Source organism: Buceros rhinoceros, unplaced genomic scaffold (genome assembly GCF_000710305.1).
Source record: "Buceros rhinoceros silvestris isolate BGI_N320 unplaced genomic scaffold, ASM71030v1 scaffold35554, whole genome shotgun sequence".
Classification (NCBI taxonomy): domain Eukaryota; kingdom Metazoa; phylum Chordata; class Aves; order Bucerotiformes; family Bucerotidae; genus Buceros; species Buceros rhinoceros.
Genome location: NW_010407124.1, coordinates 9,989 through 26,026, shown reverse-complemented (window position 1 = coordinate 26,026; position 16,038 = coordinate 9,989). Strand labels below are relative to the sequence as shown.

Below are 16,038 nucleotides of genomic sequence, written 5' to 3'. Positions count from 1 at the left end.
TATGGGCTGCTCTTGGCACAGCTCAGATGAAGGATGGCCCAAAGCCTGACTTTTGGCCACTCTTAAGTTTTCTTCTCCTGCATGATTCTGCATGGTTCCTGGCTTATGTAAGAGAAGGCCTAACACTTCTCTAACTTAATTCTAAATCTCTGGAGGATTTTTGTGGCAAAAAGGGATCTCCGGAACATATGGGTAAGGCTGTGACTCTTCGTATGCAGCAGCAGCTCTGCTGGTGCTAAACCTCTCAGGCGCTCTTCCATGCAAAGAGAAGGAAAAGCCATAAGCAATCTCTGGTCTCACACATGTGCATGGCCACAGTGATGACCAGGCTGAGGACCTAAGATGGGTGTTTTTGCTCAAAGGTCAAAAGGAGGCTTACAATAGATACAGGAGACTTATAATAGATTGTTAGTGACATAGAATTTATTCCTCTTTTTTTGTCACTCTGCCATAATTAAGATATTTGGCCTAATGTTTTATGTATTGCTTATCAGTCTCAGGTAAACTTTATTTAAAAGAAAAAGAGGAAAAAATTCAGATATGTCTGATTAGCTCTTCTTTAAATAGCTTTAGTTTCTAATAGTTGGTCTGCTTTCAGCAAATATTTGAGAAGAGCCCAACCAAAGTGTGCCTCAACACTAGTGCTATTCCTCTTACAGAATATTAAACTATTTGCAGTCTGTTAATTCTGTGATTGAAGTTGCAGGGAGGTTTTGGCAGTGGATATAAAGACTTCAGTTGTACTGGTTGTGTATGAAAATGTCAGCGTGATACTAGGAATGTATTACTTAAGGGATCTTGTTTTATATAGAAATATAGAAAATTGCACATATGCACACAAAATTAAATAAAAATACCCTCCATGCTCAGTATACAATGAGGTGCTCCAAAGCTAAAAAATGAAAGATGTAAAGTCATGTACGCTAGCTTAACTTTCCTGTGCAGATACATAATGCTACAGTCTTTTCTGTATAGTCTGATTATATTTAACAAGTAGTTGTTGATTATTAGGTTTCTCCTTCCTTGTTCTCTTTCTTGTAGTGGCCCCATGTTGTAACATAAACAAGAGAGAAGTATTAATTTTCTAATGATTTCTTGGTTTTGTGCAGACACTCTCTGAATGCTGTGTGAGCACTTGTCCTTGAAGTGTTGTAGCTGGGCAGCTAAGACACAGACTGAGATCAAAAGTTCCCATGAATGTTGAGCAACAGATTTAAGAAACCTTCCATCCATAACACTGAGCAGCGGGTAGGATTTGGTATGGCTGGATAACTAGGGATTGGTGCTTTAGTTTCCTGCTTGGGAGATGGAGCGAGGCAAAAAGTGATTAATGCCACTTTAGAAGAGATAAATCATCCCTTAGAGGCTACCTGCCTTTCTCTGTTGAACTGGGTGAGCCTCACTCTGATGGCAAAAATTAATCCATCGGAGGAGTATAGGATACTATAGAGAGTTCCTTGTGTTTCATGCATTTGATATCTATCACAAGGGGAGTTCCTTCCTGCATGCCAGTAAGCTATAGTACTGGAGCTGAGGAAAATATGTGATTAGGAGGTTAATGATTGTACTGTAATATGTGCGTAGTGAGGGCTAAGTTAAAGATGCCAGCACCATTCCCCTAAGTTAAAGGTACCTCCGTTTTCACTTTTCCAAAGTCTGGGATGTTTAACTTTCAACTTTAATAAATCTTTATTTAGCACAGCTTTAAATGTATGTGCTATATGTTATAATTCCTGTAATCTATATCTAGGCTGCAGTAGAGATTATTCCATTTGAATTTATACATCTGAAGTATCTTGGATAGTGCAAGACCTACAGAAAAAACAGGTACTCAGTTGAGAGTAGGATAACATAAGCTATGGCCATAAAATGTAATCATGTGAAAGGGGCAGCTGTAGTATTTACCATGTGCTGACATAACTTCTCAGTTTTTGTTCAGCTTATTAGTTAAGAGCTAATAAAACATTTGACTTTGCAAACTCTAAAATATCATCCTTGGGACATATAATCATATAACTCCTGTAAATATAGCAGTCTAGTTACAGATTGTGTGTTTCTAATAAAGGAAGAATTTTTCAGCATAGTTTCTTAGAAAATACATGCTTAACATATTATGTAAAAGTGAAACATTTTAACATTAACCTTTGGCTCTAGCAGTCCTAGAGACTTTCTGAACCAATTGAAAAAAATTAAGTGGAAGATTATTTAAGTATTGGATCCAGCAATAATATTTGCATGCATAATACTGAATTAAGAGACTTTTTCAATGATACAGCCTTTTTTTTTAAGAGCTTTTTATAATAGTATCTACATTTTTAACCAACCATTGCCTTGTTGATTTATTTAGTGTTTACTTCAGCTTGCTGTGTCACAGATTTATGTTTTTCCCAGAGAATAGTCTGAAAATGTTACTGCAAATCTTTTCTCTATGTGAACCTCAATTTAGCCAAAATGCTAAGAGCTACTAAAATGCTGTCTCATAAGCTTAAAATGTCTTATAAGCGTAATTGTGACATTGAAAAAAATAACTTGAAACCCTAGCACAGTATTTTTATTGCAAATGACAGTTTTCATCTGCTGGCTTTTGCTGCAGAATAAGCATATTTTTAGTAAGCACAAACAGACTTCCTCAGCTGTGTGTGTTTCCAGCTGTTCTGTTAACTCCCCAGGAGGGTGGTACCAAAGAGCCACCTTGCTGGCATGCTTGCATGCAGGCAACACACAGCCACCTCTGAGTTTTGGCATTATCCTCTTCTAAAAAAAAAAAAAAAAAAAAAGACCCCACTCATATGAGAAAGCTCTCTGTGCGTCACTAAAGCTATTTCAGTCTTTGCTGCCTCCTGAGCTGAATGTAAACCGACATCGGTGACTCTCTGTTCAAATACGATTTCGTAAAAGGAAGTAGGAAGCATGACGTTCAATTTGTGTGTGAAGATAAGCTAAAATAGTAACAACAGTATCTCTGGAGAGTATGAGAGGACCAAAAAGATTTCTCTTAGGCCTACCTATTGTTGAGAAAAAATGCATATGGCAGACTCTCTAGTACCAGCTGGATCTGTTAAATTTTCCTTCTTTAGCATCGAGAGCAGGCGCTGCTGTAGCAAGGATACCAAGAAACATGAAGGATTCAGGGATTTCCGCAGCAAATTTCACTAATAGGCCTTGATCCTAAGGAGAATCACACTCAAGCTGTAGTAACTGAGTTTCTGCACAGCAACACAGCCTGCTAGAGAGCCCAAAAGAAAGGCTGATTGTGGTGGTTTAATGGACACGTCTCCTTGCTGGCCACTATAGCAGGGGTTAGTGTTAGCTGCTGGAGAGGCGGTTGTGATGTTTCCTAGGCGAGAATTTGGTGAGCCAACCTTTTGTAAAGTCTTAGTGCAAGCGCTGCTAATGGGTGCACATAGTTCATATTGCCTTAATTTTGGAAGTAGATAGTAGAATGTGCTCAGATCAAATCATTGCTCAGTGCCTTAGTCAGTAATGAAGTCTGGCTCCAGAACTACATGGTCTGGCTGACCACTTCTCTCCCAAATCCTTCAGAAGAGATACAGGCTATCAAAAGGCTTAATTCAGAAGAGTTTGAATCTCATTCTACCGTTATTGTACTCAGGCTGCTACTTATTAACTAAAATTTTAGTGTGTTTTGCTCTCCCACTGTACTTTTTCATCTCCTTCACTCTGTTGGAAGTGCTGAGTACAGCACCTTGCACAGGGAGGCACTAATCCAGGACTTGAACATCAGGCATTAGATGGTATGAGGACAGTGATATCTGCTCCAGCAAAGTAATACAATTGCTGTCTTAACTAACTTGACATCATAGCATATGCTATACACACACACAAACGCCCCTACCTAGTAGTTAAAAAAACCTGGAATTTGGTTATTTCCACTTGTAATAGCGCTTGGTTTTCCTTGTACTGTAGTGTAAAATCCCTTTCACAGGCACCCCCTTGCCGTGGGGAAGGAGCTTGCGTGCCCTTGTGAGGTTGAGAGCTGTGCTGCTGGTGGCATGTGCCTCCGGTGGGGTCTCCCAAGCCAGACAGGTCTCAACTGAAGGGTCAGACAAAGTGTGTCCACGGGCAGGATGGGCTCACTAGCCTTCGGGCAGCCATCCTAGGAGAAGGACAACTCTGACTCCAAACCCGGGCAGATGGAGCTTGTTTAGCCTTGTAAGGCATCCATCATCTCAGAGAAGGACACTCTAACCAAACCTACGACCCGAGGACTTCGCTGTCACCGTCCAAGCTCACCAGGCCCTGGCAGATGAACCTCAGGTGTAAAGAGTGGAGCCAGTTCCGCGCATGCTGCGCCTCACCTAAAAAATCCACCACGCAGGCCCGAAGGGTGCACTCACGTTTGCAAGTTGCAGTAAGTGTGAGGAAAACCCTTCCCAAATCTTTGTTCACAAAGCTAAGCCATGATGATGATGAGTGTAAAATCCCATATTTTTTGTCCATTGTAGATTTTTATGTCCCTCACTTATAGATATGAGTGAACTATAGTTCCTGTATGGCTTTTTTTACCATGAGAGTGGTCAAATACTGAAGCTGGATGCGCAGAGAAGTTGTGGTGTCTTGTCTTCGGAGGTGCTCAAGACTTGCCAGGACTCAGTCCCAGGCAGCCTCATGAGACCAGACTGGATTGGACTGAGTGACACCGGAGGCCCCTTCCAACCTCAGTTACTGTGTGGTTCTGTCTTGCTACCAGACTTTGATGGATACACCCACACCAATGAAAAACGTACTAATCTCTGCTGGCACATCATATTATTGATTGCTACTTTTAGTGACAGTAGATATACTCTAGATTTATATTGGGACATATGTGAATTGATGCTGCTTCCTTAACAATGAGATTGCTGAGCAAATGCTATTGTTAGAGATTGGACAATTATTTCTCAGTACCAAGGTTCCAGCAATAATCAGCATTTAGGATGTAAATTTCCTGTTAATTGTTTGTTGGTCTGATTTTTATTTTATGTGTAACAGATGTATGAATTACTGTATGAAATAAAGTATTTAAAATAGAAAAGCTCTTTTATTATTTTTGCATTCTTGAGCTGCTTTTGTGACAGTATATATTTCATAACAGTGTAAACTTAATCATGAAAATCATGTAATTCTGTAAAACATCTAGGTTTTGAGCTGCTTTTGCTTTATATATTTGACTTTCAGACAACAGTGGGGTAGAATAAAGTGACATAATTTAAAATGGCAGTTGTCAGACCATCACATTGCTATTGCTCTTTGCCTTTTTGTGGGGTATTAATATTGGTTGTGGCCCACACACTATATACAGGCTGCTCTGTGGAAATAGTGCCAAATGTAGGTCATCATCTGACATGTTTACTCCCTAAGCAAACTACTAATGAAAAGGTCAGTAGTAGTATCATCTTTCCTCAGCTGCAAGAAATTGTGTGGTGTTTTAAATTTTCATGAGTGCAAAGCTGGTAGTGTTTCTAAAGAGACCCATTATATTCATTACCCTGGAGAAAAGGAGAAAAATAATTCCTTGCTTTCAGGCTAAGGTTACAAACATCTGTGAAAAGTGGGTCTGGTGAAGGATGCATAGCATTATGTAGAAATAGTGAAGGAGGAGACTCGCTTTGAGACAGATTTCTCAGACTTTAACACAGGTGCCAGTTTTGACATGCACTTTGTCAAAATGATAACTGAAGTAATTTTCTGAGTAAGTTCTTGACTTAGCTGGCATTGTCTTCACAAAGGACGCGTTCTGATCAGCATTCTGTTTTCATTTAAACTGGTGTAAGTGCACTGTGCCTCTACTGTGGGAATGATATAATAGGCTGGGAAATTAGGTGGATCAGAGACCCTAGAGCCTCATCACCTACTACTGAAGAAAGTAGAGGCAGCCTTAAGCCTTGCTTGTGTTTCTGAAGCCCTAGTCATTGCTTATATAGGATAACAGGTGTAAATGAAAATGGTTTAGAGAATGCTCTAATCTGTTTTCTACATTCTGGTAATGGATGTGGATCAATTATCAAGCAACATTCCCAAAATCAGTGGCCATGAGGGAGATGACCTGTTCTGTGAGCAAATTCTGTGTCAGAAAATTTGACTGGGATCCCCAGGGGCTGCATCCACTGGATTAATGGCACAGCAAAAAATATGAAATGAGTTACAGGGGGAGAAAAGGGTCCTGTCAAGTTTTAAGTACATGACTAGGAAACTGATTTTATTATTTTGTTCTATTACTGTGTGAAATATTTCTTGAATACAAATTCAGCCAAGAAGGTGCAAACTCCTTTAAACTGACAAATTGTCTGAGGCAGATACAATGTACAAATGCTCACGTGTGCATTCAGTAGAAGTTAGTCATAAACCAAGATTGAGGTAATATAAATAGTATTGTAGATAGTATTGACTTAATAATGAGGGTTGGCACAAAGATATAACTTGTATAAAGTGAATATAGCTTGTGAACCAAAAGGAAGAAGTGAGATCCAGACGGTAAAAGAGAAAATTAAGTAGTCTTCCGAGTCCCGCTTTAATTTATGTCCATTACCTAAAGTGTACAACCAAAGTTGGTTTAACAGTTGGTGAGTAAAGTTTGATTGATTTGGATTCTGAGTTTAATTCAAAAGCTGAAATCAGCTCATGGAAAACCCTATTTCAGTGTCTTCCCTGCTGCCCTAGTGGTACAGATTGTGGTAATGTTCGCTGTCTGGTTATTGTTCTCCTTGTGGGACTATTCGGTCTGCAGAATGTTGTATTTCTACAGGTGAAAAAAAGGAAAACCAAGTGGGAATGTTCATTCTGAAGATAAGTTAACTTCTTCAGGCTACATTATTTCTCTTGGGAGAGATGAAGTGTTAAACTGTTTAACATCTGGGAGTATCTGTCCTTGGATAGATCCAGCCTGTGGATTAACTGGGCGCTAAACCGCCATCACATTTTCATGGAGACTTAGAGAACGAACAGAAAGTGCTTAACTGTTTCGACACAGTCTAACTTTAGAACTGTAGAATATGTGAGCAAATGCTAGATATATTTTAAAATATACATATGCATATGTTAAAAAAAAAGTGTTTTTTTTTTACATAAGGCCCTAATTACGTAACAACTGGATTCAGTTTAGTTCAAGACAATGTAGTTCAAGAAAAGAAAAGCTATTTAATTTGACAGTTCTCTGAAATTTTCAGTTACTTGTTCATCTGAAAAGGCTATCATGTAACTTTTATCAATTAATCAATCCCTTTCTACCAGTATGACAAATATGTAAAATGGGACATACTGTTTCTGTGAATATCTGTAGCTCAATGTCCTGCTTTGCTTTTCTACTCAGAGTTTTATATTAATTTTTTGACAGCAGAAAATGACAGAGGATTTTTTTACCTGCTACTTACGTTTCAAGATGTTATGTTTCCTTTCTTTTCTTCTTGCGTAGTCAGGTGTTGCCCTCTAATAGGAAATTTTAGATCCCTTCTAGGAAGTATGTCAAGGACATTAACATGCTGAAGATGTCTGTTTATTGCAATGCAGCAGAGATTTTGAAGTCTATAGTCACCCCAAAAGTCTTTCGTTCACTGATACCATTAGGAGTAAGTCACAATGCTCTGCTGAGTATTTTTTATATTCAGCAGAGGATATAGCAAATATGAGAATGCATAAGCAAGCGTATTATCCCCACTATCACTGTTTGGCAAAGATTGTGTCTTAATATTTCCATTTTTTTTTCCAAGATATGTTTCTACAATGGCAGTTTACTATGCTTTACAAAAAGATCATTCTTAATAACAATGAATGATTTTTTTCATGCTGTGCTACTAAATGATGAATAATTGCTCAGGAGATTTGAGAATTTAATGCTTACTCTTATCTGTAGTTTTAATCCTGAAATGAGTCATAGCATTGAAAGCGTCAAATCTGGTAGTCTGCAATTTTTTAATTCAAGAAAGTTGTGGTCTTTTGTATGAATACTAAACCACAGTATTTTATGTTATTTCTTATTTTAAAGGAACATATATGATATCATTGAACTGAGTTCCTGTGTGACTACTTTTTTTCTGTGTAGTGTGCCTAGTTCTGTAATAGTTAGCTATCTTTTACGTAGGGTAACTGAGTGCTAGTAACAACTGATAGAATTATACTGGAGTTAAATAAAATATAAATTTGAGCTACTGGGAAGTGGACATAGCCATGTTGCATCAACACTGAAAGGTTTCTAAACTGAAGTGGAAGAATCATCAAATTTTATATTTTGGATTATCATTTTCATAAATGCCTATTTTCAGAAATGTAATCATGAATGTATAATCATGCCCTTCTAGCAGTTCATCTATGTAATGACAAGGTGGACTTATTAAGAGCTTTTTAAAGGACATATGTGCCTAGTGTTTACGTATCTTTCTCTCATACTGGAGCCCAGAAATTTGTGTTCTGGAGTCCAAAAATCAGTTGCCTAAACTCCTTTTGCAGTATGCTGGAGGAGGTCAGGGCATAAGAAAGGTGCTCAACACAATGAGTTAAGACAGCTATTGCTTTTTGATTGTGTTTTATATATATATATAAAAATAAATTGTGGCTGTCATTTTCTAACAGGATGGTAGCTAGTAAGAATGTCTAGTAAACTCATCTAAACCAATTATCTCATTATACATATTTTTCTCATATTTTTCCTGTTAATGGATGAATTTGATCCACTTATCAGTTGTGTGTGTGTGTTTTTTGAAAAATTATTTCTGATCTGAACCTTTTTCTGTTGCATAGTGCAAATATAATCAAGTTGTTTATATAACCTATATGTATTGAGTAACATATCCAGCATGCTCCAACAGCAATAGGATTTTTCTTGTTGAAAGAAAACAGAGCCTTTAAAAATGTATTCATTTTATTACTGCATTTCACATAGCACTCTAATTTGTGTTAGGTTTTTTGGTTTTCTTTTTTCCTAGAACAGGTGTCCTGAATAGAAGAAGAAAATGACCATTTGCTGTATTCTAACTGTGGCTAAACACCAAGAAAGAGATTGAACTCTTGGGATGTGTTATTTCAACCTGTAAATACAATCCGTTTTAGTTAATTTTTTAGTCTGCCACAGGCTTTCTAGTTTAAATAAATTTCTGTTTAAATGGTACCACTTTTGGTCTTTAAAGCCCTTCTACCCAACCTTTCTTAAGATTCTTAAGACTTTTCCACTAATTCCAGAAGGAAGAACAGACAGGATAAAGTCCTTTTCCAATAATTTCCTAATAATCTCTTTGGACAATTATGTATTTAGATCCAGATATCAAAGATGAAGCCCATTCTGCAATCCCCTTCCAAAATTTATTCATGTTGAAACTGCCAGTTTCATTTCTGGATGCAGAGACTCTTTTGAACCCACTCTAACGAAAGAGCTTGTTATTTCTCCTAAATGAAAAAGCCTTCCTAGAATGTGTGCTTAGCTATAAAATGTTTGACTGTGGTAGTTCATTTAAATGCAGGCCTGTTTAAGGTGTTTTAAAATCTGTGTTATTGGAACCCAGTGGCTTTTATGGCAAGTTAGACCTAAATTAGACAACAAGAAACCTTCTTTCCCTTTATTTCCAACTATCCTTTCCAGGCTGAGTGGCATGGTATTGTCTTTACAATTATTTATATCTCTCCCTCATTATTTTATCATATATTTTAATGGGTCAGATTTCTGTCCTCCAGCATTATGCAAGTTGTAAGAGTAATCTTGGATAGAGCAGGCAGGTTTTTTTGGTAATCAGAAAAATATACCACAATTTTTGGTTTCAGGCATTCAGGCTTGCTGTCATGAAGTAGGAGATGGATTTTCATATCCTTTTTTTTGAGAATAAATGGAAGCAATTCTTTACATAAGAAAAGAGATTTTTTTTTCTTGCCTTCTCAGCAAAATACCGTATTTTTAACCAAGCCAGTGTTGATGGATACTAATAAAGCTAAAATTGTTGTCTGGTGGTAGTTTTGGTGTATTTTAAGATGAAAACTTATGTCACTCCTTCCTCAATCATTCACAAGCACGTCTGAGACTTAGTTCACATCTTTAAAAATATTTTTCCATAGGAAATTCAGATGAGGTCATTAGAGCAGTGTGGAGGATTTCAGGGTGGCCTAAAAGTTTAGCCTGGGGTAGGACAAGGTGGCTCCCAGGGACACTGTGTGTTATCCTCTGTGGTATTAGCTCAGGGTGCAGGAAGGTTGTTCTGCCGTGTTCTGGCTGTACCTCTGAGAAGGAAGCCCTTTCTGGCTATAGGCTGGGCTGAGCTGGATGGCAGCTTTTAGTACCTGCTTAACTGTATCTGTGCAGAAAGGTGTTCAGCACCAGTGGGGCTTAGAAGAAGAAGTTGTGTAGGAGACTAGAGGGTGGCTCTTCCTGCAACTGCTGCTTGAAAATAAAACTTGTGAAAAATCCTGTAAGTCACTGACATCAGCTTACCAGTATAAGTTGTGTTATGAATTATAGGAACCAGCAAATCTCCCTGTGACTGGTATTTGGTAATGATCTGAGGGTACATTACTTCACTCCTAGAATGGCTCTGCACTGAGATGTCTTGCTTAGGGGTCACTGGCAGCTGCTGGCACTGCTCTTCCTACTTTGTGATTCCCTGAAGACTACTTGGAGGCTCACACGTGCTCCTTTGTAGCTCTGAGCAAGCAGAGCAGCAGAACTGCAAGCTGAGCATAGTATATGGTTTGCCAAATGGTTTATGATTTTGCATTACTGATTTGACTTATCCCAAATGAATACAGGGCACTAGTAGCTAGAAAAAAAAATCTTGTAATCTATCAAATGTGTTGGTATTAAATAACTGAGGTAAGTAAACGTGATGCTTCGGGATGTTTCACATGCATGCTTTTAAAGGTCTTTGTATTTTTTTATTATTTTAAAAAGGTGACTTAGAGAAATCGTCCTCTGTGTATATGTTTGTACATATGTACCTGTCTGCAACAGAAAATTCATGCTGTTTATCTTTTGTTTTGCAGACAAAACCTGTTGCATTTGCAGTTCGGACAAATGTTGGGTACAGTGCAGCTCATGATGACGATGTTCCAGTCCCAGGAATGGCCATCTCATTTGAGGCTAAAGATTTTCTTCATGTTAAAGAAGTAAGTAAAACTAGAGGAGTGGGTCTCTCTTTAAGGATCTGTTTGAGTAATACTGCTACTGTTCCTTAACAATAATATAACACCTTCACGTTGTCAAAGCACTATACAAATGTTACATAAATAAGGTAACTGTGTATGAGGAACTGAACATTCTTCAAAATACTGTTCTTATGAAAGGAATGGCACAAATTCCTTACAATCAAATTAATTAAGTTTGGAATGCAAGTGCTTTTCTCCTCTAGTAAAACTCACTTAGAGCTTTAAAAATCTATGTCAGCATATTCAGTGATATAATGTTTGTGTCCTTTATCATTGTAGCACTCTGAGGGTTCACTGTGATTCAGCAGCCAAAGGTTAATTCTTGTGTGACTGAATCTCAATTAATCCCCAAATCCTTAAGTCTCCTTTTCACTGAAGTTATGTCCTTGTCACAGACAATGTTTTAACAGTTACATTCCACAGAACTGATGTGATCTTTCAAGATGCACATAGCAGCAGCCATAAAAGGCGCCTAACGTTTGCGGCAGTGGTTTTCTTTTCCTGTAGTTTGGCTTTGACAATATTCAATTTTTACAGTTTCAAACAGCTTGGTTTTGAAAACGTTCAGATTTTATATTTTCAAACACCTGAAGTTGTTTTCTTTCTCTGCTCCCTGCAAGACAATCCAAAGCAAATAACTTGGTAACTCCCATACAGGCCCTTCTTAGCAGCCCGCTGCTCCTTTCTGAATGATTCTTTCATTTTACGAGATTTTCCAGCTTCTGGTCATATTCTGTTGTGTTTTGTAACAAAATGGTCCATCTGGAAATGGAAATTTGTAGCAGAAGGACTAGAAAGTTAGCTTAAGGATAAGAGCAACTTAGCCATGCATTTGAGATTGTATCTTTGCCCCATTTTAGATTATCAAAAAATCCCTCAGTTGTTATCATCGACGATGCACAATGATTCTGCTAGTGCAGGCGTTTCGCAGAGGCAAAAAAACCATTTCTAATACACAGGTAGAAATACAGGTGAACGAACAGAGACTATGGAAACACAGGAAACGAGCTTTTAGTGTTTTCATACTGCTGATTAATGATCCATCATTTCCATCTATATTAACACACAGAGAATAGATAATTTGGATTCCAACTCTATACGGTGAATGAAATACGTTTTCTGTCTAATGATAGTGCAGAAAAGAATTATTCTGTTCTGCCTTGTCACTAAAGTAGAGATGTGCAGGCACAGAGTTCTGACTAAAGAAAACCATCAGCATTCTCCAGAGAGTCTGGAAGCACTGGAAAGTACAGCTCAGTTTGGTTAGATAAATGATTTTGTATAGTCATCTATTCCATCTGCATTTTGGACGAGCTGGTAATCTCCAGACTTCGTATCAAGTCTTTTCCCCTGTTTCCATATCAACCAGAAACACAGTGTTAACGTATTTTCTGTTATAATTTATGCTTCTTTTTTGTTACAGCACAACTTAGACTAAGATGTAAGGGAAAATGAGGAAGAAAAAGTTTACTGAACTTTTCTGAATCTCCATAAATACCTTGAAAGGAAGCTTAGCTCAGCTGGGTTGTTACATCTTCTGTGGCTGCATGTAGCACTGAGGAATGGAAAAACAGATTAAAATGTTCTTACAGGTTCAGGTGTAATAGAACAGGCACTCTGCACCGATTGCTTTTAAAATACCCGGTTTTCTCTTTTAGCAGTTCAGGAAAGTTGACTGTCTAGTGGTACTAGGCCAGTGATGGGTTATGGAAAGAATCCTGTGCCTGGGCCAGGTGCACCACTGGGATGGAAAGTTGGGAAGGGATCCTCAAGGAACCGGACTTGGACTCTCTGGTCCTTGGATTTGGGCAGTGGCTGTTGTGTTTGAGCAGGTCAGACCTCTTCAGGAGGGTGTCCTGAGCCACAGCCCTTCCCTGCACAGCTACATCCTCCCGCTGCATCCTCTGTGGCCATGCCCGCTCTCTCTCCAGGGCTCTGTATCCCACCAGATATTGCTCCTTCAGGAATTTTGTTGCTTCCTATAGTTAATGCTGGAAGAACTGAAATGTCCAAACTTTAATTATTTATGGACATGAAAAGTAAAAAGCCATATAAAAGTAACACTGCATTTTATACTCAAATATTTTATACATAACTGGTTGCTAGAAATAAATCTAAGTTAATTTCTGATAACTTTTGCCTGCATAGTAATGCTGTATTGGATCAATGATGTCCTCTTGTCTGTGAGGAGTGTTCTCCAGTTTGTGCTTCTGAGAGTGCCCAAACAAGAAGAATCTCATTTCAAAACATACATGGGCAGTGGTGAAAAGTACTGCAGTGATTGCATATGAGGGAAATTTTTTTTCATTATCAGGTTACATTCATTAAAATTCAGGACATAGAAAGGTGAAGGATTCCTTCCTGCGTGAAGAAATATGTGCTGCATCATAGTCATACCTGAATCTTTGGATGATTTAATGCATGGCCGTAATTCTGCTTTCTATTTAATTCGCACTTGTGCTTCCCTTGGCATGGCAAGAACAGCTGAATTACAGAGAAGCACTCACTCCAGCCCAGCACCTCACTGGACACCTTGCTGCCTAGATTTCCACTATTGCTTTTTGAAATCAGAAAGTATTATGTGTTGTGTAATTTACTTATGAAAATGTCTTAACCTCTTTTTCATATACTGACACATTATTTAGCTTTGAGACTTTGCAGGAGTGAATTCCCCATGCTTTTATTTTTGTATGAAGAAGAATTCTTATGGATTTCGCATTTCTATAAATTACAATAAAATAATTGTTGTGTTGTTGCATAGTAGTCTATTGTACTGTAGGACAGCATAAAAAAGTAGTGGCTGTTCAGATTTTAATGCAATGGTGTTTTTTAATCATCCGTTTCTTCATTTTTACCAAGTTAATGTCACTGTTTCTGCAGACTTCATGTATACCATAGAGGAGATCCATATAATGGTAACCTCCATTGGCTGAATTGCTATAGTCTTCCGCCACTTACACATTCAAACACACATGAATGTCTTTAGTTAGTATTTTGCAATGAGAGATTATGATTTTAATAATAATTGAGTCTAATACAGCTTTGAGAAACTGCTGTTCCAGATTAGCTTCCTAATAAATGTTGATATTCTTACTCATAATTGGCATTCATAGGATGAATGTTATAGATCCCTTTATATTTTATAAGTTTAAAGATGTGTTTAATATTTATTTTTTTTAGCTAAATATCTTAGTTTGCTTCAAGCATCACAACATTTCTGTAGTAGCCAAAATGAAAGATTTGACTTTTTGATTGTGTATCATTGATCCACCAAAGTTGTATTCTCAATAAAATTAATTTATTTTATGGGAGCCCACATATTTTACATGTTTTACTCCTAGGTGTACACTTGTTAAAACTACTCATTAAATAATTAAACTATAATATCTACATTCGTAGTTCTAGATTCAAGAATACAACTTCTTTTCCCATTCAAATGTTCTCTTATGGTTTTGTAAATAACCCAAATTATCCAAAACTCATATTTGATGGTAGTTATCGTGGAACTCCTACAGTAGTGCATGTGGGGCCATACATAGTAGTGACTTATTCTCATTAAAAAGTGGTGAGTGAATAAATAATAAAGAAAAAAACAAATAGTCCTGCTCTACAGACCTCTGCAAAAACAAGTAAAATTCCTTGTGTGTTTATGAATAAATATTGTTAGAGTAGGTGTTAATCTTGTATTCTGTATAGCTGAAATTCAGTTAATTGAACTGTCTTGTGCATTTGTATAATTGTCAGTTTTTTAGTTATCCAAAGATATCCATTCCTTGTGGATCCGTCACAGTATGTTTAAGATGCAGATCACACGAGCTGCATGCAGTAGAGCCTATATAAGCAGCGAAATGTAGTTATATTTCAGAACATTTTAAAGAGTTCAGAGAAGCAGAGCAGAAGTAGTATTTTTTTATTTTATATAGAGAACTGAATGTTACGGAATAAGAAATAAAGATTATTTCAGAGCTGTAAAAATTGTTGCAGTGGGTTGGAACGGATCAGAAGGAGTCTCTTGAGTCCACCAAGGAGAAGCAGAAAAGAAGAACAAAAGCAGCTCTCATGTATGAGGGGGAAAGACTGTGAAGCAGAAAAAAAATAAAGATGGTGAAATGGGAGGAAATAACAGCCAGGGAGAATCGTGAAGTCTGTGAAGGAAGGTTCCTGCTTAAACACTGTACCATTTTAATAATTTGCAAGGTGTTTTTATTTTAATGCATTTCTGAATATTACCACAATTCTTCATTACTATTAACATAGTACAGGGAAGTATTAACATTTAAAGTCTTAGCTGAAATTAAAAATAATAACAAAATTATCCCAAATACAGTATTTTTTTAGTACATTACTTTTTTCCTTTTTTTGTCTGTAGAAATTTAATAATGACTGGTGGATAGGACGATTGGTAAAAGAAGGCTGTGAAATAGGATTCATACCAAGCCCAGTCAAACTAGAAAACATGAGGCTGCAGCATGAACAAAAGGCAAAACAAGGAAAATTCTACTCCAGGTAATAATAAATCATTGAAAGTAGTGTCATTGGCTGTGACACAACTTGGAAGTTAATGCTGTGTATGCTATATTTCTGTTCAATTATTGTAGTTGGTGGCTAATATTTATTTATTTATGTGATCAATGTCATTGCCATTTGAGAAAGTAGATATTTAGATAGGTAGTCTACAATGGCTATAATTCCATTTTATTTGCAAAAATATTTTCAAATATACATTTCAGTTAGTACATTTACTATATGCAAGTACAAATTTTGATTTAAAAATTAATCTCCCTAAATTCTTTAGCATTTGTTACTTGTTTTCATGATCTTGCAATTTCTAAACATTTCTAAAGCTGATTTTAGGAATTACAGAAAATGTTAAGATGAATTTATTTGTAAGATAACCCCAGTGCTTGTTAGTTAGCTATT

The 16,038-nt window shown here is 37.2% G+C and overlaps 1 protein-coding gene across 1 annotated transcript in view; it reads left to right on the top strand.

Annotated features, from left to right (window-relative positions):
* Nucleotides 1-10,956: 10,956 nt before the first annotated feature.
* LOC104491896 (voltage-dependent L-type calcium channel subunit beta-2) overlaps nt 10,957-16,038 on the top strand; it is a gene marked incomplete at both ends in the record, with an annotated part of 14,595 nt that continues 9,513 nt past the window's right edge. Inside the window, 2 exons of the mRNA XM_010134380.1 lie at nt 10,957-11,079; nt 15,488-15,624. Coding sequence (XP_010132682.1) covers nt 10,957-11,079; nt 15,488-15,624 — 260 coding nt within the window. The remainder of the gene's footprint in view (nt 11,080-15,487; nt 15,625-16,038) is intronic.